The 25,613-nt window shown below is 42.8% G+C and overlaps 1 protein-coding gene across 6 annotated transcripts in view; it reads left to right on the top strand.

Moving 5' to 3' along the window:
* Positions 1–25,613, top strand: part of LOC126159803 (zinc finger protein 729-like) — a 119,180-nt gene that overhangs the window by 48,197 nt on the left and 45,370 nt on the right. The window contains exon 5 of one of the 6 annotated variants that reach the window (XM_049916594.1): positions 19,727–19,793. The exons of the other annotated variants lie outside the window; for them this stretch is intronic. Within the exon in view, the coding sequence (XP_049772551.1) occupies positions 19,727–19,774 (48 nt within the window). The 3' untranslated portion in view covers positions 19,775–19,793. Of the gene's footprint in view, positions 1–19,726; positions 19,794–25,613 lie in introns of those variants that run through there. 6 annotated transcript variants of the gene reach the window in all.

Below are 25,613 nucleotides of genomic sequence, written 5' to 3'. Positions count from 1 at the left end.
ACTAACTTGACCTACCTTCTGTGTAGTAAGAATCCTTGACATTAAATTCTTCTTCAGATATCAAAACTTAATCAGTGTTTTTAGTTGCATATCTGGCAGCAAACATTATGAATTCAAACTTAAAATACCAATAACACTGTAGCCAAACAAAATGTACTTTGTAACATAGTCTACACAGTTCAAATCAGCACACAGGAAGTGTCATATTGATCAGCATGTTAGGTATATATTTTGGAGACAAAGATTCTTCCTATCATTGTAACCTCTATTTGTAGCTTTCAAAAAATAGATGTGGGAAATCATTTACATTTTTCCTCCTCAGACAGGAAAATAGATACTACAGATGCAAAAACAAAGATAATGTTGAGAAAATTATATCTTAGTCTTATGCTTACATTTTGGAATGGTTCAAAACTACTAATTTGTCAGGCAAAATGGCTGACCTCCACTTAACTTCAGGAGGTGAAATCGCTAGTACCGACAATACATACACACACAGGTACAAGGAACTTCCCTAGCTTTTGGAATTATTAGTTCCTTCATCTGGAAAGAGTTAGTAATAGATACAGGAAGGTTAGGAAAGAAGGGCAGGTCACTGAGACCCAAAGAGTGTCACTCACAAGGAAACATCATCAATTTGACCTTATATTTTAGAGGGAACAAAAGCATTCCATACTTCATGGAGTATGGCACACTTTTTTCTTCAAAAAATTTCCTACAACATTCAGGTGTGTCTTATACTCAAAATTAATGTATAATGTCCAGCATTTGATTTAAAATTCCTTCCAACCTTAAGAAAGGCCATATATTCAATGCTGTGGGAAACCTATCTCTATCTGGCAACATTGGATTCAACTGGCAGCAGCATTGCACTGATGTCACGAACATGAGTTTTGGAGCTTCGCAAGCTTGCTGCAGCTTCACAAGCTTGCTAACACTGCCCCCCTCCCCCTCCTGCCCTGGCATCACAAAACCATAACACTGTCTAGCCTAAGATGTGTCACTGCAGTCTACAGTGCCAGTGAACTTGAACTGAAAGTGATTCGTGTTATCGGTAACAGAATAGTATTTTCTTTAGTGGTTTCCTAATGGAAAAAAAGGTTTCATATGATGTGGGCTATAAATTGAAGGTAATAACATATGCAGAACAACATGGAGACAGAGCAGCTGAGTGGCATTTTGTCCTCCTCCACCAAAAATAGCCATTCTTGATTGGCTTGCTAGTAAGGAAGAACTAAAAAATTAAAAAGACTACATGTGCGAATTTAGGACTGAATGTAAAATGACCAAAGCAACATTCACATATGCAGTTAAAGCAACAAACAACTACTTCCCTGTCCTGTGTTTAATTCACGATACAATCCTACAAACATTCAACCAGATATCTGTACAATCATGGTCTGCATTGAAGATAGCATTCTGGTCAACTGACAACTATGCCAGTGATTTCAGGGCACGTATGAAATGAGGTAGTGTTTGTTGGGTAGCCCCACATCCACAATTGCTGTGTACACAGCTACAGATAGTGCAGTTTGACACAGAGAAAATGCCTACCAGACTCGTCAGTGGAGGGCCATAGAAAGAAGCAGGACAGTCAAAAATTGATGTGGCCTGATGGCTTAGTGTGAATTGTTCTGTTGTTTCGTGGATGTGGTGACTGTTCATAGAGACAGAAATGTATCCCAAAGCCCACTGCTGGGTTGACCACGTGTGACTTCAGCAGAGAGGACTGTTATTTGGCTGTAAGGTCACAACAGACTGCCTTAGTACTGCACGGCAACGGGCATATGAGCTTGGAGCACTTGCTGGACATGTTGGATCAAGGTAATCTGTGTGCAGATTGCTTTGGCAGAGTGGCCTTTGTTGTCGGAGACCTGCTGTATGTCTAACTCTGACACTTCACAGAAGGCAATGTCTAGAGTGAGCAGGCAGCTTGCTTGTGACCCAGGGCAGGCTGCTTTGTCTTGTGTTCAAAAGGTGGACCCCATGCTGCATTCCAGGATGTCACTCTGTGTGTCACAGTCATTTGGTGTAGGCTGTAAGGGTGGGACAAGAATCATGTAGTGCATAAACTGCTTATTACTTCTCTGCTCCAGATTATGTTTGTTTGATGAAAAGCTTCTGTCTTTCCACTAGCATGTTGCAGCATTGGCTGTTGCTATACTATGCCTAGCTGGCTCTGCTTTGCAAAGCCAGTTGGCCATGTTTTGCTTTCCAATGCATAACTCGCCCATCGGCAGCTGGCCCTGTTTCAACTCACTTCTGCTGTGGCATGTTTTTTTTTACCAATTATTGTAAATACATTACACTGACCTTTTTATAAAGACTCTGTCCCTTGGATTGACCAAACTATACTACCCATTACACCAGAGTTACTGGCGACCAGTATTTCCATCCTTATTTCGCTTCTTAAGTATCATTCTAACAATTAGTTGCCTTAACCCTTTCACTGAATCTTACTCATTTCCATAGGGCCCCTTTCCCTGCACCTTAACTCAAACACCATGGAACTAATTTCATTACTGTGCTTCCTACACAATTTTTTCTAACTCTCTACCTTCCACTTAAAAGTGAAAATAAATCGATTATTCTTCATACTGTATCACAGTGCATTGTGCTTCATTCTACTGCTTTTATGCTCAGGTTATCCAACCCAGTGGAATGTGAACTATAGCTCTGTCCGAACTCAGTCATGTTCTTTGTCTTTTATGTACCAGAAGAACATCAGGCCCAGCAGAACAAGTGCCACTGCAGTGGTTGGTATGACAACAGTGTTGTCTCTTTCTGGTGCTGATTTTCGCAATATTAATTTACATGCCGCAATAAGGTTTCCACAGAGATTGGTCCCTCCTTGTTCAGAAATGTGTTCATAGATGACATTAGTTCTGGCCCTAGAGTTATATTTAAGCTGCTTAGGTTTACGGCAGGTGGCACTTCCATGGGCTCTTCTGGCCAGTACAAATGTGGCTGTGAAATGCTGAAGTGAGTTCTCCCAGCAGTCGTGGTGGACATGCAGAAAGTAGACCCCATTATGTTGCATGCTGTTCCATTTAATTAGAAAGCATTCACCTTTCATCCTACCCTCATTGCTGATGTACCCCTCCACTTCTTGAAACAGCTAGATCCTACTACCATCTTGTCAAAGCTAGGGTCCAACCCACGTGCCTCTACTTGCTGAAAGTACAATTCTGTGTGGACCTCTTCTTTATTGCACTCTCTTTCCTCCCCTGTCCCATTAGCAATTTCACTGCACAGGAATCCTGCCCCGCTCTTATTACCATACTCAGACTGACTGTGATTTCCTCTCAGTGACATTTTTGTAACTTTGCTTTCTCCATTTCCACATAACTTCCTTTGTCTTTTGCAGTTAATAACAGTCACTGAGTTTTTACTCTTACAAGTTTCTTCAATATTCCCCACTTGAAGAGTTATGCATGAATTATGTATCACTCATGATGTGCTTGTTTCCATGCTACTGTTACAGAAGTGGATATGGAAACTTCGATCAGTTCCGACTGTTGCTGTTTCTACTCCAAATTAAAGGACAAGTCTTTGTGCTCAGGTTCTGAAACCAACGTCAGCTTTGGTGATAGTTCCTTCTGTACTTTCCTTAGACCCTTTAAATACTGGTCTTCTTGTGACAAATTTACCCCTAGCTGAAACACTATCTTCTACGGACTGCAACCATTTTAACAACTACTTCCCTCTCTAAGACTTGTACTTGGGTTTGTAGTTCCCTGATATTCCTACTAGTATGTAATACTGCTGCTTTTGTACTTCAGCTGTCTACATGTCCATGCTTCTTCTCAGTTTTATGTGTAAGTTCAAAATCAAATTTGCTTAGGCTTGCTGCCCATGATGTCAACCTATTGGTAAGGTTTCTTTAACCCCAACAACCATTTTAATGCCATGTGATCTGTTGTTACTCTAAATGTTTTACCATACAGATAAAATTTGAAATATGTGAGTTCATAAATAAGATTAACATCCCACTCTCCCTTGTGGAATAATTTCATTCTGCAGAATTCAGTTGCCTTGAGCATAAGCTACTAGATGTTCTATTCATTCCACCTCTTATAATAAGACAGCCTGGTGCATGGTTTTATGTGTCACATAACAAAATAGATTCTCTATTAAAATCTGAAAATACCAGTTTTGGGCTGGATGTTAAAGCTTGTTTTAACTCCTCAAAAGCATGTTGGTACTGTTGTGACCACACAAATTTAGTACCCTTCTTTTAACAATTGTGTAACCTTCTGGCAATATCTGCATTTCCTTTTATCAACTGGTGGTAATAGTTCACAAGTCCAGAATGATTGCTACTCTTTTACAGATTATGTTACAGGAAATTAACATACAGCTCTAATTAATCTTGGGTCTGCCTTAACTCCATCTTGTCATATGTCCTAGGTATGCTATCTTTTCCGTTGCAAAATCACACTTTTCTGTACTCAGTGTCAACTTCACTTCTTTTAACCGTAGGAATACTTCCCTTAATCACTTCATATGCTGTTTGATATCACTTCCATAGACGATTATGTCATCAAGATACACAGAGCATTGCTATGGTTTCAAACTTTTGAGTATTGCGTCCAACAATCTCTGAAATGTTACAGGTCCTTTTCTTTAATGAGGATGGCATCCTTCTGATTTGGTAGTGTCCCCAGGGTGCCAGAAATGCGGTTTTGTTTCAGTCCTGTGGTGCATGCTCTATCTGGTGATAATCACTCTTCAAATCCATTGTTGTAAAATATTAGCATTGCTCTGAATGATCCATAGTTTCTGTGATGTGTGGGAAAGGGTAGGCATCCATTATGGTTTTTGCATTTAGGTGTCTGTAATCAAACCAAAACCTATATTTCTGGCACAACTATTCCTGCCCACCATTGACTATCACATTCTTCAGTTATTCCATCATTCAGCTGTTCATCAGTTTAGAACTCCAAAATTGGGTGAAAGTTGCTAGCTATTCCATATGGTTTGTGTTAGACTGATGATTCATTTCCTATTGGTATGCAGTGTTGTGCAATATGCGTACCTGATAATGGTCCTTTTGGAAAAAAATAAATCATTGAATTCCAAAAGTAGTTTTTTCATCTGTTCCCTATTGTTTCCCTCTAGGTGCTTTACTTTTGCTTCCCATACAGTTTCAGTGATGTCTGTCAATTCTCCGTGGCTGACCCCTAAATGCCCCATTCTTCTTCCTCCAAGATATTCATGTTAGCAATTAACAACTGGTTTGTTAATCATATGCCCTCCATGCTGAAATGTTACATAGAAACAGGTACGTGCATGATACATCTGTTAAATAAATAACCCACCTGATCTAATACTTCATTCTCTTCTAATGGTTCCTTCACACACAAAATTCCTACTGGCAAACTAGACTCAGCACTGACCCAAAGTAATTTCAGAGTACCCTTAGATACATAATCATGAAAATCAAGTCTTAATGGTTGTTCAAGGTTTAATTGGTTCATCTTTTGCAACACACTCTCCTTGCCACCTCTGTACCATAACTTAACCTAACTGAAGCATCTTTCTGCCACGTTCCACCCTATGTAGTTTGAAGTTGATTATGGCACAATGCTGATAAAAGAAATCTAATTCAAGAATCATGTCGTAGCCCTCATTTGCAAGTGGCACAATCTCTAATTGTAGTTTATCTTGAGCAGTATCTGGGTGAATGCTTATGTCCACCATCCTAATGGTGTGATGTCTTTATTCCCACTCAATGCAGTGTGTACTGTGGTGGGTCCAATTGCTTACATTTCACCAGATCTGTACTGGCAACTGAAACATGTCCCCTGTGTCCAGTAATATCATGGAATCCATTTTTTCCTGCTATTCTTCTTACTGCACGCAGTTTTCATCACATCCACTTCTCCATACAGTTATGTACACTCCTGGAAATGGAAAAAAGAACACATTGACACCGGTGTGTCAGACCCACCATACTTGCTCCGGACACTGCGAGAGGGCTGTAAAAGCAATGATCACACGCACGGCACAGCGGACACACCAGGAACCGCGGTGTTGGCCGTCAAATGGCGCTAGCTGCGCAGCATTTGTGCACCGCCGCCGTCAGTGTCAGCCAGTTTGCCGTGGCATACGGAGCTCCATCACAGTCTTTAACACTGGTAGCATGCCGCGACAGCGTGGACGTGAACCGTATGTGCAGTTGACGGACTTTGAGCGAGGGCGTATAGTGGGCATGCGGGAGGCCGGGTGGACGTACCGCCGAATTGCTCAACACGTGGGGCGTGAGGTCTCCACAGTACATCGATGTTGTCGCCAGTGGTCGGCGGAAGGTGCACGTGCCTGTCGACCTGGGACCGGACCGCAGCGACGCACGGATGCACGCCAAGACCGTAGGATCCTACGCAGTGCCTACGCACCGCCACTTCCCAGCAAATTAGGGACACTGTTGCTCCTGGGGTATCGGCGAGGACCATTCGCAACCGTCTCCATGAAGCTGGGCTACGGTCCCGCACACCGTTAGGCCGTCTTCCGCTCACGCCCCAACATCGTGCAGCCCGCCTCCAGTGGTGTCGCGACAGGCGTGAATGGAGGGACGAATGGAGACGTGTCGTCTTCAGCGATGAGAGTCGCTTCTGCCTTGGTGCCAATGATGGTCGTATGCGTGTTTGGCGCCGTGCAGGTGAGCGCCACAATCAGGACTGCATGCGACCGAGGCACACAGGGCCAACACCCGGCATCATGGTGTGGGGAGCGATCTCCTACACTGGCCGTACACCACTGGTGATCGTTGAGGGGACACTGAATAGTGTACGGTACATCCAAACCGTCATCGAACCCATCGTTCTACCATTCCTAGACCGGCAAGGGAACTTGCTGTTCCAACAGGACAATGCACGTCCGCATGTATCCCGTGCCACCCAACGTGCTCTAGAAGGTGTAAGTCAACTACCCTGGCCAGCAAGATCTCCGGATCTGTCCCCCATTGAGCATGTTTGGGACTGGATGAAGCGTCGTCTCACGCGGTCTGCACGTCCAGCACGAACGCTGGTCCAGCTGAGGCGCCAGGTGGAAATGGCATGGCAAGCCGTTCCACAGGACTACATCCAGCATCTCTATGATCGTCTCCATGGGAGAATAGCAGCCTGCATTGCTGCGAAAGGTGGATATACACTGTACTAGTGCCGACATTGTGCATGCTCTGTTGCCTGTGTCTATGTGCCTGTGGTTCTGTCAGTGTGATCATGTGATGTATCTGACCCCAGGAATGTGTCAATAAAGTTTCCCCTTCCTGGGACAATGAATTCACGGTGTTCTTATTTCAATTTCCAGGAGTGTAGCATCTAGTCTTACTGGGAATCACCATAGATGGACTAGGGGTCCCACCTAGTGTTTAATACTTTATTCACGTCACCCTGAGGTTGGTGACACTTCATCCTTACATGGCCTGTTTGTCCAAACTTGAAATGTTGTATACTGGCTGCAAACACTGTCCATTTGTTCTGCATTCCAGTCAGCAAATTGATCTTCTCACACACTGTAGTTACCATACTGCTGTGCGCAAATCTGTCAGACACCCTGTCCACACACATTATGACATTTCCGCATGCAGCCCTCTTAAAAAAAGCATTGAAGACCCCCTGCTCTGCTTCTTGCGAAATAATGTCATTGACTTCGGCATCCTGCCCCAATGCACAGGTATGTCCATTAATTTTCCTTATCCTATCTGCAAATTATTCCATAGTTTGTGTATTTTTCTTAGTCATTACTGATAATTTTTCCCTGTAGTGTCTGGCACTATTTTGATCCCTAAATCTTTGAATTAACCCTTCTTTAAATTCTTCGAATGTTGTGGCTCCCTTCAGAGCTTCTGTATACCCTAAATACGTTTTTACTTCCCCCGTGAGCCTGAGTTTTGTAACAGTCAATAGTACTTCATGAGACCAACCTTGCATCTGAGCCAGATATCGCAGGTGAAGACCTGCTCATTGTCAGTTGTTTTACCAGGACAAGGAGCAATTAAACTTTTGTCTGACAAATTTACACTCTGTTTAACGATAGTGATCTTGTCAACCCACGTAGTTCTTTATAATCTGCTGGTATTTGTGCTACATTTCCTAACAATATGCATACTGCTTCTGGCTGTGGCACACCTTGTGTCACTGGTTCTATTGAAGCTTTGTCCGTCACAACACTCTTTTCAAGAACTAACATTCATAAGACAAGAAGACAACATACATTAACTTACTTCTTACATGTAATTATGAGCCATATTGACTCCCAGCACTGCATACACATATGGCCCAAATGATTACATGCGTAACATTTTCCTAGAGGTGATTTCATACATTGCACTTAGTGACCCTCGACGTTACACTGTGCACATCTAACAGTCACTAACTAATCATGCCTTCCATTACCTGTAAGGGTAGAAAAATCCACTGGTTCTCTATTTGCAATAAAATGTACTTCATAAAATTCATTACTGTCAGATGTTTCTTCCATGACTAAAATATAAGAATTTTCTTTTTGTTTGTGATTCACTGTAACATAGGGTGTAGCTTAAAACATTGCTCTAAGAAGAAGGCAGTGTTCTGACATCAGTGTTGCATGGCCCTTGGATTGTCACACGTGGAGAGTGAAATGAGATGTCAGGGCAACTGTAGATATGTTTAATTACTTTCTTATTCTAACCCTCAGGAACAGCTTTTTAGAGGCTTCCAATTGCCTCTCAAGTGAAATAGTAGACATCTGGCATTGCTGACAGTGAAAGGCTGAATATGGGGTCACTCAGTGCTGCTGTCAGCAGTCTCTCTGGCTGTGACAGTGATGAAACTGCAGTGGTGCAGCTGATGATCGCCGTGAACTTCCTCCAGTGAGCAACCAGCTCCCTTGTGCATCACGGCAGGCTGTGTAATGGTGAAACGGCAGACCCCATACTACATTCTAGGATATCACTCTGGGTGTCACAGGCTTGTGGGTGTTGTTGGCTCTGATATTGAGAAAAGAATCATTTAGTACACGAATGGCTGAATGCTTACACATTCCAGACTATGTTCATTGAGGGCTTCAGGCACAACTGGTGGCAAGTGAGGAAAGTCTCCCGACATTCCACTAAAGCACAGCAGCATTGGCTGATGCTATAACACACCCAACTGACTCAGCTTCGCAACGCCAGTTGGTCATGTTTTTCTGTGCAGCATCTAATACTCCCACCCACCTGCAGCTGGCTCTGTTGCAGCTCACTTCTGCTCTGGCGTATTTTCTGCCCATATTCAATTGACATGCTACAGACAAAACCCAACAAGGACTCACACCAGAGAGATAATTGAAAGGACCTACAATCAAACAAGTGTATCAATGGAAAAAAGTGGTGGTGTAGAGTAAGAGAAGACATTATGGTCAAATATTTCAAGAAGTACAGCCTAAGTAATGCTCTGGTGGGCAGTGAAGACCATCTCTTACATGAAGAAAATAGTGGTCATGACGGAGAAGCTAAATTTGGATATTCAGGGGCCTTTAGGTCAGTTCGGTTTTAAACACAAAGAATTTTTTTTTTTAGCCTGGCTTTGCAATCTCATATTAAAAATTGTAAAAATGTTACTTTTTAAAAAGTGGTTAAAATGGAAGTGTGCCTTATAGCCCATAGCATCTTATAGTCTGTAAAATATACTGAGGTTCTCACTGAAGCCTTCACTGATCATAATTATCCTCCCAATCTTGTACAATAACAAATCTCTCATGCCTTATCTTTCCAGTAACCCATTCTCTGGCCTAAGAGGAGCATTCCCCTTGTAACTCAGTACCACCCAGGACTGGAGCAACTGAATTACATTCTCCAGTAGGGTTTTGATTACGTCTCATTGTGCCCTGAAGTGAGAAAGGTTCTGCCCACTATTCTTCACACACCTCGCACAGTGGTATTCCACCGTCCACCAAACCTACACAATCTACTCATCCATTCCTACACAACCCCTGCTCCCAACCCCTTACCTCATGGCTCACACCCCTGTAATAGACCTAGATGCAAGACCTGTCCCATACATCCCACCACCATTAGAAACATCACCTATGCCATCAAAGACAGGGCTACCTGTGAAACCCGTCATGTGATCTACAAGCTAAGCTGCAACCACTGTGCTACATTCTATCTGGGCATGACAACCAACTAGCCATCTATCCACATGGTTGGCCACCAAAAAAAGTGGACCACTTGGTTGCTGAGCATGCTGCCCAGCATGACATTCTACATTTCAATGACTGCTTTACATTCTATGCCCTATGGAACCTTCCCACTAACACCAGCTTTCCTGAATTGTGCAATTGGGAACTTACCCTACATTCATGTAACCCTCGTGGCCTCAATCTTCATTAGTCCTTGTCCTCACCCATCCAGCTTCCTGTTCCATTCTAGCACCATACAGCCCTCATTCCACCATCGCACCCAGTCATTTCACTTCTCTCCTTGTTTGGTAGCCACCTCCCCACCTCTCACCTGCCCACCATTTAACTGCCTGATAGCACACAGCTGCAATACCCTCTTTCCACCTCATCCTTGCATACTCCCCAGCAGCACTGCACTGTACGTCACCCCTCCCCTACTATGCCTTCCCACCCCAGTCTTCTCGTTACCCCTGCCCAGTCAACACTCCCATCATGCAGTGATGCTGCTGCTCACAGTGTGGCTAGAGTTGCCTGACTGCAGTCGTGTGTGTGTGTGTGTGTGTGTGTGTGTGATCTAATTTTGATGGAAGACTTACGGGCCAAAAGTTTTATTTGTGACACTCTTTTTGTTGTGCCTATCTGTGACTTAGCATCTTCACAATATGGCGAGTGTCAACTTTGCTTCCCCCTGCTGGTCGAGGGGTTAGAATAGGCTTGAGGTATCCCTGCCTGTTGTAAGAGGTGACTAACAGGAGTCTCTCACTTTTTGGCCCCATAAGTTCAGGCCCCATTTTATCATTTGACCTGCCTCTTTACAAATTCTACAGAAGTGCAGGCCATATAGGGAAGGATGCCTTACGTGGTGCATGAGTTACCATAGTGCGCTCTCCGGAGCCTCTTGTCATGGCTTTGCATCTCCACCTGCAATTCAACTATTTGAGCATGGACACTTTCCGGGGTATGTCATCTTCTTCCGTTGTCTCCTGTACTCTTTCGCCCCCATGACAGTATTGGATTTCTCTGTGCCCAATATCCAGCATGGTAGCCAGTCTGTTGTGGTAGAGCCATCATGTACCCCTTTGGTGGTAGTCCCCTGACAACACAGGGATTGCACTGCTGATGCCTGAGCTGCAAACTCCCCACATATGCCAAGCAGTAGATACCAATCTTCCTGGGGCACCAGGACTCCCAGCAACGGCCATCGTGCCAAGTGGCCTATGCTGGGGCTGTGTGGGGCCCATGCGGAGATCCCCTGATATAGGAGTGGGTGGCATCATGGCAGATGACCCGCAATGAAGCAGAGTAAGTCACATCTTGCTGGTGACTGTATAGCGCCAGCAGTCTCTTATGAAGGGCAAGATTGAGTACAATGCTGACAGATATGATCTTAAATCGCTTCCCTCCCTTGCTATACCATGGGTTTGTCATAGGGCTACAGAAAGAAGAGAGCCATATTCGCCTTGGTATTTAGCCTGTAGCAGAATGTACAAGGACTCCTTTCTATGCACGAAGCCTCAATTTTTTGTTAAACATCTTGAGGGTAAGTTTGAGGAAGTGACAGTACTGTCCAAGATGAGAAGCGGTGCAGTCTCGATTCAGACAGCATCCCCAGCCCAATCCCGGGTGTCACTCACTTGTGACCAGCTGGGTGATATTCCTGTTTCCGTCACTCCCCATAAAACCCTCAACATGGTCCAGGGAATTATTTTCCATTGCGACCTCATCTTGCAGTCTGACAAAAGCTCCACGCCAATCTAGAATGCGGGGTGTTCATTTCATCTGGCGCATTTACAGGGGACCCAAAGACAACAGGGGTGCTGCCGGTGCCTTCATCTTGGCCTTTGAGGGTGATTCATTGCCTGAGAAGGTCAAGGTGACAGTTTACTGTTGTGATGTGAAACCATACGTCCCTCCCCCTATGCGGTGCTCTAAGTGCTGGAAATTTGGGCACATGTCTTCCTGGAGCACTTCCAACACCACATGTCGAGATTGCGGGTGTCCACTGCAGCCAGGTACTTCCCATGAGCCTCCTCCACCTCATATCAACTGTGGAGAGCAGCACTCCCCCAGCTCGCCAGACTGCACAGTACTCCAAAAGGAGCAGAAAATCATAGAGTACAAGACCCAGGACCAGTTGACTTACCAAGAGGCTAAACGTAAATTGGAGTGATTACACCCCATTTGGTTGACATCAACATGTGCTGCAGCTATATTACAACTGCCATCACAAGTACCTACTTTGGGAGCAAGGACTCCCCCTAAATGCAGGGGACATCGATCCCTTCCCCCCAGCCAGAGAAGCAACAACCTCCTCCAGTTCGTCTCATGCGGAAGAGGTGCTTTGGGACCCTCTCTCCCAAGGTCTCCACTAATGCCACAGCAGACACTCCACTCCATAGAGTGTCAGGTCTAAGTCGCGTCTATGGCCTGAACTCAGTATGCAGTTAACCTGTGCCCCTTCAAACCACTCTTGATGCTGTGGCTGTTAGGATAAGGATGACACAGGAAATAACTGTCTGCAATGTATATCTTCCTCCATATGGTGCAGTACCCCTGAATGCATTGGCTGCACTGATTCATCAACTCTCTGACCTTTCCTACTTTTGGGAGATATTGAGGTCCTTAACCCCTTGGCACTGTGCGTACTGGATGTAGAGATGTCGAAACTTTAGTGTCTCAACTCGACCTCTGCCTCTTAAATACTGGGGCCCCCCCACACATTTCAGTGTGGCTCATGGCATTTACTTGGCCACTGATTTATCCCAGGACCTCTCCCTGTCCACTGGGGAGCCCACGATGACTTGTGTGGTAGTGACCACCTTCCCATCTTCCTGTCACTCCCCTACTACCATTCCCAAGGACGTCTACCAAGATGGTCTTTAAACAAGGAAGAGTGGGAAGCTTTCACCTCTGCTGTCACCATTGAAACTCCTCCACATGGTATCATGGATGTGGTAGTTGAGCAGGTCACTAGAACGATCGTTTCTGTGGCAGAAAAAACAATCCCTTGTTCTTTAGGGTGGCCCCGGCAAAAGTTGTTACTACCTTGGTGGTCGCCGGAGATCGCTGAGGCCATTAAAGAGCATCGGCGAGCTCTACAGCGACGTAAGTGGCACCCTTCCCTAGAGCAGCTAATAGCCTTTAAAGGGCTTGTACCTGTATTTGCCAGCTTATAAAAAGACGGAAACAGGTGTGTTAGGAGATTAACATCTCGGCCATTGGGTGCCTATGCGTCCCCTTCCCAAGTCAATATGAGAATCAGATGTGTTTGTGAGTACAAGACCCCAACAGGTGTTACTGGCATTAACATCAATGGCATGATATCTATGGACGCAAACACAATTGTCGAGCACTTTACTGAGCACTCTGGTTGAGCCTCCATGTCAGAGAATTAACCCCCAGCATTTCGCACCCTCAAATGGTGGATGGAAAGGAAAGCCCTCCAGTTCACTGAATGTTACGTTGAACACTATAATGCTCGATTTACAGAGTGGGAACTCCTCAGTGTCCTTGCACATTGCCCTGACACAGCTCCTGGGCCAGATTGGATCCACAGTCAGATTATGAAACATCTCTTGTTGTACAAGCAACATCTCATCATCTCCAACAACCTCTGGTGCGATGGCATCTTTCCATCGCAATAGTGGAAGAACACCATTATTTCAGTGATCAAATCCAGTAAAAACCCACTTGATGGGGATAGCTATCAGCCCATCAGCTTCACAACGTTCTTTGTAAGCTGTTAGGACATACGGTAAGTCATCAGTTGTGTTGGGTCCTGGAGTCACATGGACTACTGGCTGCATGACAGGGCAGTTTCTGCCAGGGCAGTTTCTGCCAGGGTCACTCTACCATTGATAGTTTCTCTCGAGTCTGCCATCAGAACAGCCTTTTGCAGATGCCAACACCGTGTTGCCATCTTCTTTGATTTTTGGAAAGCTTAAGACATGACCTGGCAACATCGTATCCTTGCCACATTGTATGAGTGGGGTCTCTGGGGCCCACTCCCGATTTTTATCCAAAATTTCCTATCGCTCCGTATTTTCCATGTCCAAGTTGTTGGTGCCTCCCATATTTTCCCCCATATCCAGGAGAATGGGGTCGTGCAGGGGTCCGTATTGAGTGTCTCTCTATTTTTAGTTTCCATTAACGGTCTTGCAGCAGCTGTCAAACCGTTGGTTTCACCTTCTCTGCATGCAGACGACTTCTGCATTTCGTACTACTCCTCCAATACTGGTGTTGCTGAGCAGCGCCTACAGAGAACCATTCACAAGATGCAATCACGGGCTCTAGCTCACGGCTTCCAGTTTTCAGCTGTGAAGTCGTGTGTCATGCACTTCTGTCAGCGTCGCACCATTCATCGAGAGCCAGAATTTTACCTTAATGATGATCCACTCACTGTAATGGAGACATATCGATTCTTGTGACTGGATTTCGATGCCTGATTGACATAGCTTCCTCATCTCCATCAGCTGAAATGGAAGTGCTGGTATCACCTCAATGCCCTCTGCTGCCTGAATAACACCAGCTGGGGTGCAGATCGCTCTATGGTGTTGCAGCTCTACAGAGCCCTTGTTCAACCCCATCTTGACTATGGGAGTCTGGTTTATTCTTTGGCAGCTCCTTCGGCGTTACGTTTACTCGACCCAGTGCACCACTGTGGTGTTGACTGCCAACAGGAGGCTTCAGGGCAAGTCCAGTGACCAGACTGGTGTCCCTCCATTGAAGGTTAGATGTGCACAACTGCTCGCCAGTTACGTTGCATACATTCATAGTTCTCCTGAGCATCCGAATTACCATATTATTTTCCCATCCATGGCGTTTCGTCTCCTGCATTAGAGGCCCAGGTTAGGGTTTAAGATGGTGGTTTGCATCCGATCTCTTGTGTGTGAAGTGGAATCTTTGCTTTTACCACCTGTGCTCAAGGTCTTTTCACGTAAACCTCCATGGTGTTCACTGAGGCTGAAGCTTTGCCTGGACATTTCACAGGGCCCTAAGGACTCAGTTAACCCTGCAGCTCTCTGCTGTCACTTCCTCTCGATTCTGACATGTACTGCGACCATGAAGTGGTTTACACGGACAGGTCAGTGGATGATGGTCACGTTGGCTTCGTGTATGTTCATGGGGAACATATTGAACAGCACTCCTTGCCAGACAGCTGCAGTGTTTTGACTGCAGAGCTGGCAGCCATTTCTCGTGCTCTTGAGTGCATCCACTCATGCCCTGTCGAGTCGTTTCTTCTATGTACCAAATCATTGAGCTGCCTACAAGCTATTGACTAGTGCTACCCCCACTGTCCTTTGGTAGCATCCATCCAGGAGTCTATGTATGCCCTGTAATGGTCCAGTCGTTTTGTGTTGTTTGTGTGGACCCCAGGCCATGTCGGAATCCCAGGAAATGAACTTCCAGACAGGCTGGAAACGCCGTCTGGTGATCAACATCCCTGTAACTGACCTGCGATCATTATTACACCACAAGATTTTCCAGGTTTGGGAGACGGAATGGCATAATCTCAGTATGCATAAGAAACTGTGTGCACTTAAGAAGACTATGAATGTGTGGAAGTCCTCCATGTGAGCCTTTTGCACATGGCCACCTCCAGTCGGATAGACCCACTTCGGTGTCACTGTGGCTGACATATGACTGTCATCCACACCTTGCTGGACTGCCCACTTTTAGCCACTCTGTGGTGGACTTTTAACCTTCACAGCACACTACCCTCGTTGTTGGGCAACAGTGCTTCAACAGCAGATTTAGTTTCACGTTTTATTCATGAGGGGGGTTTTATCGTACCATTTAAGGATGGGCATTTAGCCTTCCTCTGAGGTAATCACCCTCCCTCCATTCTAACTGTCGCACTTTCTTTGCATTTGTTTCTCTTTGTGGTCATCTTTTCCCTACATAAGTTCATCTCGCCTTGTCTTTCTTGGGGTGGACATTTTAATGTGTTGCAGAGTGGCTGGCACATCCTCGTTTACTATTGTGATCAGCCAGCCCAGACCACATGCTCTATGGTTTTTATACCTTCTTCTACTTTTCCTTGTGGTGTATGTTTTCCCCGTTTTCTGTTCATTCCATTCGTTTGTGTGTGTGTGTGTGTGTGTGTGTGTGTGTGTGTGTGGTGTTGGGTGTTTTTGTACCTTGAGCCTTGCTTCTGTCAGGAAAAAAGGTGCTGATGACCCTGTAGTTTGGTTCCTTTATACCCAAAATCAACCAAAAAATCGACTTTGCTCTTCATAATATTGTTACATTCCATGCAGGATTTTCCATTACGTGATTCCATAAAATATGATGCTTGCAAGACATCAGCGCTGCAGTTGATCTGACATTGAAATTTGGGCTGTAATTCTAATATTTTACAGTTACGACCCTCCAAAGTACAGCTTTTGATGATGCACGTTCATAAGTTTTCTGTTACTCCACCCCACTGGAGCCACATAATGCCTGAGCAACAAGTACTACACTGTTGAATGGGTAAAGGGTTTGCGAAATACTGTTTTGGTGTTGCTTTTATACTTCATTCATTGTGCAAAAGTGTGTGGTTTCTAACTTGTAAGTGGGACAGAGATCTCATTACTTAAAATATTCTTATGTTGCAATTCACAAATGTAGTGTAAATGATTGAAGGCCATGTTGTAGTAGTATAGCTCTCAGTCTGTTTCTCTAGAATTAACAGCTGGCACTGTTAAAGCGAGGTACATTTTGCAGGAGGTGCACTGTTCTTAACATAATTGGGATGATCAAAATGTAGATCAAAAGTAGGTAAATTAATTTCATAATAATTCTGAAGTTGGCTAGGTTACTTACTTTCATCTTGATGTTTGTATCTGTAGCTCCAGAATATGGATACAGAAATAATGTTAAAATACAGAGTGTAGATAAAGTCCAGGAACACTTTCAATTATTTATTGCACAAGAACTAAAAATTGGACAGATTTCATACATATTGCATTTTAAAAAATTACTCTGAAAGTTTTTTTACAAACACTTGATATGTGAACCATGAGTAACCCAGCAGACATCAATACAGTAATCGAATTCTTGCCCTATCCATCTCAGCATCTCTCTCTTATGTGCTCCACATTCACTTCACTCACACTGGGATGTCCACTTCTCTTTGCCAGGCACAAGCAACCTTTTGTAATGATTTTGTTGTGTCAGTGGTAAATGGCCTTCCTTGTTGGTGTCGTCTTACTGTACTTGGTTCTAAACATCTGTTGAACAGCTGTAGCAGACTTATTTTTGTCAAAATCCAACACACACAAAGATTGCTCCGTATCTGATTTTGCCATGTTTGCAACTAGTGCCAACTATCGCCATATTACCAAATTATGCTGTGGTGACAGACATAAAAAAAAACATTTTGGTGTTTCTCTTCAAAATGACATATGTATGATATGTGTACAGTGTTTGGTACTCGTGCAATAAATAATTGAAAGTGTTCCAGGACTTTATGAACACACTGAAGCAGTGGTTTGCACCATGCCATAGTAAAAGGTCTGTACAACAGTAGAAACGTAATACATGATTTAAATGCCAGTGAGGTGATGTGCCCATAGGCCCAGTATTGCCATCTTTTGTGTGATAGGACAGGTCAGTGTTACACAGCACTTGGTGAAGAGATGTCATATGAAATAGGAACATGTAATCAAGTGCCACTATTCCTTGCCAGTTCCACAAGTTGGAATATCAGGATGTGTGTGTTTTCAAATGGGGCAGCATTATTGGTCATTCTGTCATGTTTTGGTTCACACAAGGCAAGCTGCGTCAACAGTGAGGCAGATAATGAACCAATGGAAACAAGGTAGTGGAGGACATGATGTGACGACAGTGTGAGATGACCACCATATTGTCTGCTTGCAAGGTGTTACAAGAATTACACAGTGTAGCAAGGTGATGGTTACAGCAAGTGATTTAAAAAGTGCAAATAATGCAACAAAAAGAAAATTAACTTGGGTAATTGGCAGGATATTAAGAGAAAAAGACTTCATGATGATGGATTGGAACATAAATCACAAAAGGAAAGGTAGTTCTTGCGAAACAGCCACCAATGCAAGTGAGTTGAATAATGTTGGATTGGTTCGATTGGTTTTGTAAAAGGACATATGTTAATAGAATAACAAGTGTCCTGAATGGCAGCATGTGTGTCCTGTAGAGTACATGGCTCTAACAACATACCTTATGTGCGTCTTCTGACAATATTACAGTAAAAATAATTAACATGGATAAAACTAACTACAGCTCTGTCTTTATGATTAAAAAGTAGAATCACACTGCTATATTATTAAAACAGAATGTGAAGTATGATACTTCAGTTGAATATTGGGTAGTAGCATTGACAGCATGATTCACGATCATGTACGCAATACAGAAGTGTGGTCAAAAGAAGGATTATAGGACATAAATATGTAAATTAAGTTAAAGCTGTACAAAGAATACCATGCCTTGATGCACAATGAAAAGTCAATTTGCTTGATAAACTCCACATAAATGGGTGTGCCACGCAGACAAAAGGAAGGTAAGACAGACGGTACTTCGTGTAAACAAGCCACTTCCAAATATGAAGTCCAGTCAAAAGAAGGGTGCCAAAAAACATTTTTTGACATATTCTGCATCAACCAGCAATGAAAACTCTCTCTTCAACATAAACTGGAAAGTGGAGTGACCACTCAGTTTGAGTTTCTCAAAGTAGGGATAAATCTTCAAAAGAATGTCTGTACCGCAATCTCAATCTCTGCTGAATGTATAGATTCTTTACGATTGCAGCTTCGGATGAGATACAAATGCACAACATAGAAGTTACATCAGTAGTGTCATGCAAAAGCAGACTGAGCATACAAACTGCTAAAAAACAATACAGAAATGGCTGAACAGGAACAACAACATATATGTTACATATGTGGACCTTCAACAGGTTCTACTTTGTCATACATTGGCACATTCCATGGTATTCTGCCAGAGACAGCTGCTGTTTTCATGGTTCATGACTTTGGTACTTCAGTAACACGGTAAATTTAGGGGATGGATCTGATGCAAGGTGTGGTTCAGCCAAAATAGTTTCCTATCTTATTAAATTTGTGATGCTTGAAGAAGTTATGGAACACAAACTAATTCTATGGTCTGAGCACCATGTTGGGCAGAACAATAACTGGTGAATTTTAGAACTTCATTTCTATCTGGTCAACTGCAACTACTGTGTAGAAATACATAAAAAGCTTTTATGTTTGAGTCACAGTTTCTTATCTTGTGACAGGAACTTTGCAGTATTTGAGAAAAGAAAGTGTCAGAAGTTATGGCTCGTTTAGAATGGAAACATGTCGTATCTTAGGCCTCTGTAGCACCTTCAAAATTGACCATTCAGGAGATGATGGAGGAATTAAAGGGCATATGATCTGTTGAGCTGGTTCTCAAAACACCACCTGCTTTGAAAATTATTGGTGTGCTCTGGTTGAAGCTATGCAGTGACTATCCTTCAGGCATAAGCATGTTTTCATCCATGTGAAAAACATTTTATTGTGAAACATGGTTGTGAACATGAATTAAAAGAAATTCTGTTGCGTTTTGATTTTTGGTTGCTCTACAGTGGGTACTGAAACTGGCAAGGAGAAGAAAAGCGATCTGTTGGACATGAAATACATGGAATCAAAATTCAGGCATTTTATGAAAACATTAAGTGTGCCAACTGTGTGTAATGTGCCAGCTTTGGCTCTCAACTTGATAACAAACTCATGTTCTATTACGTTTTGAAGACCATTTAATCAATTTACAATAAATATTACTTTGTATCTGGTTATAATTTTCTTATTTAAAACTTTCATATAATAGGCAACCTTATCCTTACAGCAGAATACAGAGTGATTTGCAGTAATGCTATACACTATATTTCTGTTTTAATAGTCATGTTTTTTTTTAGACCTATCCTTAGCACAGTTTTAAAAAGCACAACCCACTATTTTCAACAGTCTGTATCTGCAAACAATACATATCTGCTATTACATTTTTATTAACGGTTTTTTTCGATTTCCTGAAAACTCCGATATGTGCCATGCAGCATTATTCATGCACACACTTCATTTTGCTATGATTATGTGCATCCATGAGGTGACACTAATTGAGAATACGATTGATTGGTGCCTTCTTCCAGTCACTAGGAAAATTTCATGGCCTTAGAGATGTTTTATATGTTAGTGTTACAGAAGGAAGAAGTTCAGTGTAATATGAGCGGTATTGTACAGCCATCTCATACATTCCAGGTGCCTTTTTTCTATTAAGTGGCTACACAGTAGAAAATCAACAGAAATTGATCATCTCAAAATCTGTCATTTTGATGTTGATGTCAGTACTGAAAGAAGGAACTCCATTACAATGTTCCATGATGAATTAGGTTTGGAAGAGCAAATTGAATATTTGGGCCTTGTGTGTGTTATCTTCAGTTTGTGTGCCAGTAGGGTGACTGATGGTGACTTCAGTCCAGCTGCTGACACTGTGAGCTAACTCCTTATTGAGAATAACAATCAAGATGCGTAATGTTAATGTTTTGAAATTGGCCCTATGACGTATTGAGTTTCAGGCTAGTGAACAGATCTGATGTCAGAGTGTCCCTCTACAGTCCCATGCATGGGTCAAGGCCATCCACCACTGAGTATCTACCCTGTTAAAATCACCAGCTGTCTACACTAGGTTTTGTCAGTCAAGCACCATTTAAAAGTATGAAGTTAGGCATATATTGCAATAGTTAATGTATACTTAAACAAGTTGTTTAAACAGAAATTAAATGCAGTGAAAACTAAATAAGGAAATTTAAACACAGTGACAGAGTTAAGTTGCATGGTGTGTACTGTCAATGTAAGACACAAAAATAGAAATTGCCATACTTAAAATAATTAAATTGAATTATATAGGTTCATATAGCAAGGTTGAACACTTCAGACTGAAGATCAATGCAGTTAACTTACATGAATAATTAAGAATATATGACAGATTCCCCCGTTACATAAAGGTTGAACACTTCAGACTGAAGATCAATGCAGTTGACTTATGTGAATAATTAAGAATACATGACAGATTCCCCATTACATAAGCTACTGTGAAATCAGAACTAAAATGAAAGTTCCAACTGTGTGTTAATAAAAGTTCATTGGTGATGCTGTGTCACTGTCCATCAAAGTTCAGCAAAAAACAGAATTATCAGTTGCGCAAAGTGAAAGTTTGTCAGTCACAATAACGCACAACTACTGAAAGTAATGAGAAAATGCAAAAATTCTCACATTTTGCTCAAAATCCTATTGTCCATACACTTTTAGAGAGCTGAAACGGCACAACTGGTTGACTGCCCAGAGACTTGTGTACAACTAATGTCAAGACCTATGCAGAATGAACAGTAACTGTTCACCAGCACAGACTATGTGAGAAACATAAATATATTATGAAAGACTGAGGCACAGCAGCACTGCTTATTTAAAACCTCATAAAACCATACCATGCTAGTCACCTTCAAAACATCTTACAAAAGTAAATGAAAATAACAATGAGTGAAAGTACATAGTTTTTGTTGAAACTAAACAACTTGAAATAAGCACCTCCCCATGCTGGTCACTTTAAAAGCTTACCAAACATTCTAAGATAAATATTACATTAAATATCAGTAAAAACATGATAAACTCCCCTCATGTGCCGTTGTTAAAATAACTAAATACAAGGAAATATTTCTATACAAACAAGTGGTTCATATCAGGTGAGATCATAATTTCCTGCTCATGTACATGGTGCTTTAGGTTACTATGTAGCACATACCAAATTTGAATTACAACCAATTAAATTGGACCCATTTGCATCACACTGCACAATAGTCAATTCGTCAAAAAAAACAACCTAAACAAAAATTCACTAAGGATGATTGATTTGATTTAATTTTTGTAGGTAATCTAAAACAGCTGTGGTCTAAACTGGCACTGCCCACACCTAAACAGTTTATTGTGCGGTATTGCTCCCTGTATATCTAGTAATGCCAGCCAGTGCCCTTAGATAGTGCAAGGAGTCCCTTTACCAGTTATTTGATAGACCCAATTTCTTCACTTCTAGTTGCCCCGAAAATTCTGTCTGTCTTGCTCTCCAATACCGTGCAGCAGTTTCTTCACTCTCATCACAGATGCTACATTTAGGGTCTTCTTTCATTATACCCATTGCATGTAGGTGTTTTTTCAAATTCCCATGGCTGGTCATCAGTCCAACCACGAGTTTAATCTCTTTCCTATTGAAGCCCAGAATTAGAAAGCTTCTTTCAAAACACGGCTTTGACATCATTACCTTACCATGTTTTTGCCTATAGTCCTTGGTTCAGTGTTCTATGTGCTATCTTCTAAGCCAGTTCTGTAGTTCTAGTTTGATCAAAGCCTTGGTGATTGTCAGGACACATTCTGGTCCAATGAATGGAGTCTTTGCCACCATTCTGGCCATCTGCTGGCTCGTTCATTGCCACCAATCCCTGAGTGGCCAGGGACCCACATTAGGTTTACCCTATTGCTTCCCCCTAGCTCCACCAGAGCATTGTGACATTCTGCAATAATCTTAGATGTTGTTGCAGGAGCTGCCAATGATTTCAGAGCTGCCTGGGTGTCTAAATAGATGTAGATGCTACGGTCGTTGTAGCACCTATGTATATTCTCCTCCACACACACCCTGATTGTAGTAATTTTAGCTTGGAATACTGAGACCAGTTTTCATGGCTGAACCTCATACACTCCGGTCCCAGCACCTTGGTCTGATTTCGACCCGTCAGTGAATCACACAGTGTCACCTGTATTGTGTCAAACTGTTTTCTTCCCACTGCTCCCTGCTTCCAATTATTATATTGTAAGGCTTTTGAAGGATTTGGGAGTTGTTATATAGTTGGCCGGCATTTCCCCAGCCATTCCTATATTTGCCTCACTCACTATTTTAGTGTGTGGGTCTGGATATCCCAATGAGATCTGCATGCACCAGCTGCTGCCTTCATTGTAACCCAAAGGTGTAGTGGAGGCATCTCCAGCATGGTGTCCATCCCAGCAGTTGGTGTGCTACTAATTCTGCTTGTTATGGCAGAGCAGGCCAGTCTCTGCAACTTAGCAAGCTCCTTAGCTGCAACCTGCTGTTCTACCTTCTTCCCCAATATTACAGCCCCATAGGAGATCCTAAGTATAACCACCGTGGCTTATATCCAGTGCATACCTCAGTGTCTTAGGCCACAGTTTTTGCCACAAGCCCTTTTGGTAATCACTAGAGTACCTTTCACCTTCGAGCAGATGTGAGGTGTCCATGTTAGTTTCTCATCTAAGGTTACCCCTAGATCTTTCACTATCCCCTTCACAGGTAAAGTTTCATCGAAAAGCTTCAGATTCCAGCTTGAGTGTTGGATATGCTTCTTCGTGAATGGTACCACAACTGTCTTCTTAGGATTAACCCTTAGATCCTTTTTAATGCACTAGTCTGGCACAATGTCCAGCACATCTTGTGCCATGTTCCTAACTGTGTCAGTAAATTTGCCATTTATTTATATAACAAGGTCATCTATGTATCCTTGGCTGAAGCATTGTCTGGAATTTAGTTCCTCAATGAGTTTGCTCACCACTAGATTCCACAATAAAGTGGACAAAACTCCTCCTTGTGGACAACCTCTAGTGGTGTTAATTACCATCTTTTCATTTATCATGGTGACCTCTACTCTCCTTCCACTAAGTATGGCCCTAGGCCACCTACATATAGTGGTCAGTAGGTCATGCACCTCTGCTGCCCTAACCATGGAATCGAAGACTGTCTTACTAAAGGCCCCCTCAATAAGCCAGGAGGATGCAGAGGGCTATTTCTTGAAAGTGAAGTGCTTTCTCCACCCTCCAACAAGTTGACAGAGAGCCATCTCACATGATTTATATGGTTGATATGTGTGTTGGTTTGAATGTAGAGGAGCCCCAGTTAGCTTGCTCTCCCCAACATGTACATCAACCAGACTAATTGGTCTCATATCCTTGGTCTTGGTATGATCAATTCTCCTTGGCTTTGGAATAAAGACAACCTTCACTGCCCTCCAGACATTGGGAATGACTCCCGCTGCTGGGTTAACCCTGGATAACCTGCACAGGGCTCTTACAGGGTTCTCTCCTGCTTGTTTCAGGTGAGCTGAAAAGATTCCATCTGGGCCAGGTGACTTGACCAGTCAAAATGTTCCCACTGCCCATTGGATTTTACTGAAATTGACACATGCCTTGGCCAGTCCCAGTCCTCTCTTTGGGTGGCTGAGGACCATTGTCTTTCAGGTTTTGCGTTCTGGTCTGTTATTTGCCAGAGCATATTGAGTGTCTCATGTGTTGTGTTTGTATATTCCCCATCCCCCTTCCTCGATATACCTTCTAGATTAATTGCCACTCTAGTGAGGATTTTGTGAAGCCTGGCTTGAGATAAGCACCTCCCCATGCTGGTCCCTTTAGAACCTTTTGAAACATTCTAAGAAAAATATTACATTATACATCCGGAAAGCATGATAAACTGCCATCATACGCAACTGTTAAAATAAGTAAATACAAGGAATATAAGGGTATGAAAAGGTTATGGGTAAATTTGGAGAGGATATGGAGGCCAACAGGAACAGGAAACAACTCTTGGATTTCTGTGCCAGTATGGGCTTAGTAATCACAAACTCCTTTTTTAAACATATGAACATTCACCGGTATACTTGGGAAGGCAGGGGAACCAGATCTGTCATTGACCTATATAATAACAGATCAGGAATTCAGGAAGGCTGTGAGGGACACACGTGTATTCAGGGGATTCTTTGATGACACTCATCATTATTTAATCTGCAGTGAAATTGGGATTGTGAGGCCAAAACTGCAGGAGGTCAGGTCCATATGTATGAGGATAAGAGTGGAGAAACTTCAGGATAAGGAAATCAGGCACAAGTACATAACAGCGATCTCAGAAAGGTACCAGTTAGTTGAATGTAGTCAATTACAGTTATTGGAAAAGGAATGGACAAGGTACAGGGACACAGTACTAGAAGTGGCTAAAGAATGTCTTGGAACAGTAGTATGTAAAAATAGGATGAAGCAAACAGCTTGGTGGAATGATACAGTCAAGGCAGCCTGTAAAAGGAAAAAGAAGGCGTATCAAAAATGGCTACATACCAGAACCCAGGTAGACAGAGAAAGTTATGTTGAAGAAAGAAACAAAGCCAAACAGATAATTGCAGCATCCAAGAAGAAATCGTGGGAAGACTTTGGAAACAGGTTGGAGACTATGGGTCAAGCTGCTGGAAAACCATTCTGGAGTGTAATTAGCAGTCTTCGAAAGGGAGGTAAGAAGGAAATGACAAGTATTTTGGACAGGTCAGGAAAACTGCTGGTGAATCCTGTGGATGCCTTGGGCAGATGGAGGGAATATTTTGAAGAGTTGTTCAATGTAGGTGAAAATGCGATCAGTAATGTTTCAGATTTCGAGGT

Source organism: Schistocerca cancellata, unplaced genomic scaffold (assembly GCF_023864275.1).
Source record: "Schistocerca cancellata isolate TAMUIC-IGC-003103 unplaced genomic scaffold, iqSchCanc2.1 HiC_scaffold_1147, whole genome shotgun sequence".
Classification (NCBI taxonomy): domain Eukaryota; kingdom Metazoa; phylum Arthropoda; class Insecta; order Orthoptera; family Acrididae; genus Schistocerca; species Schistocerca cancellata.
The sequence above is the reverse complement of the archived record's forward strand: the minus strand, read 5'-3'. Positions and strand labels throughout refer to the sequence as shown.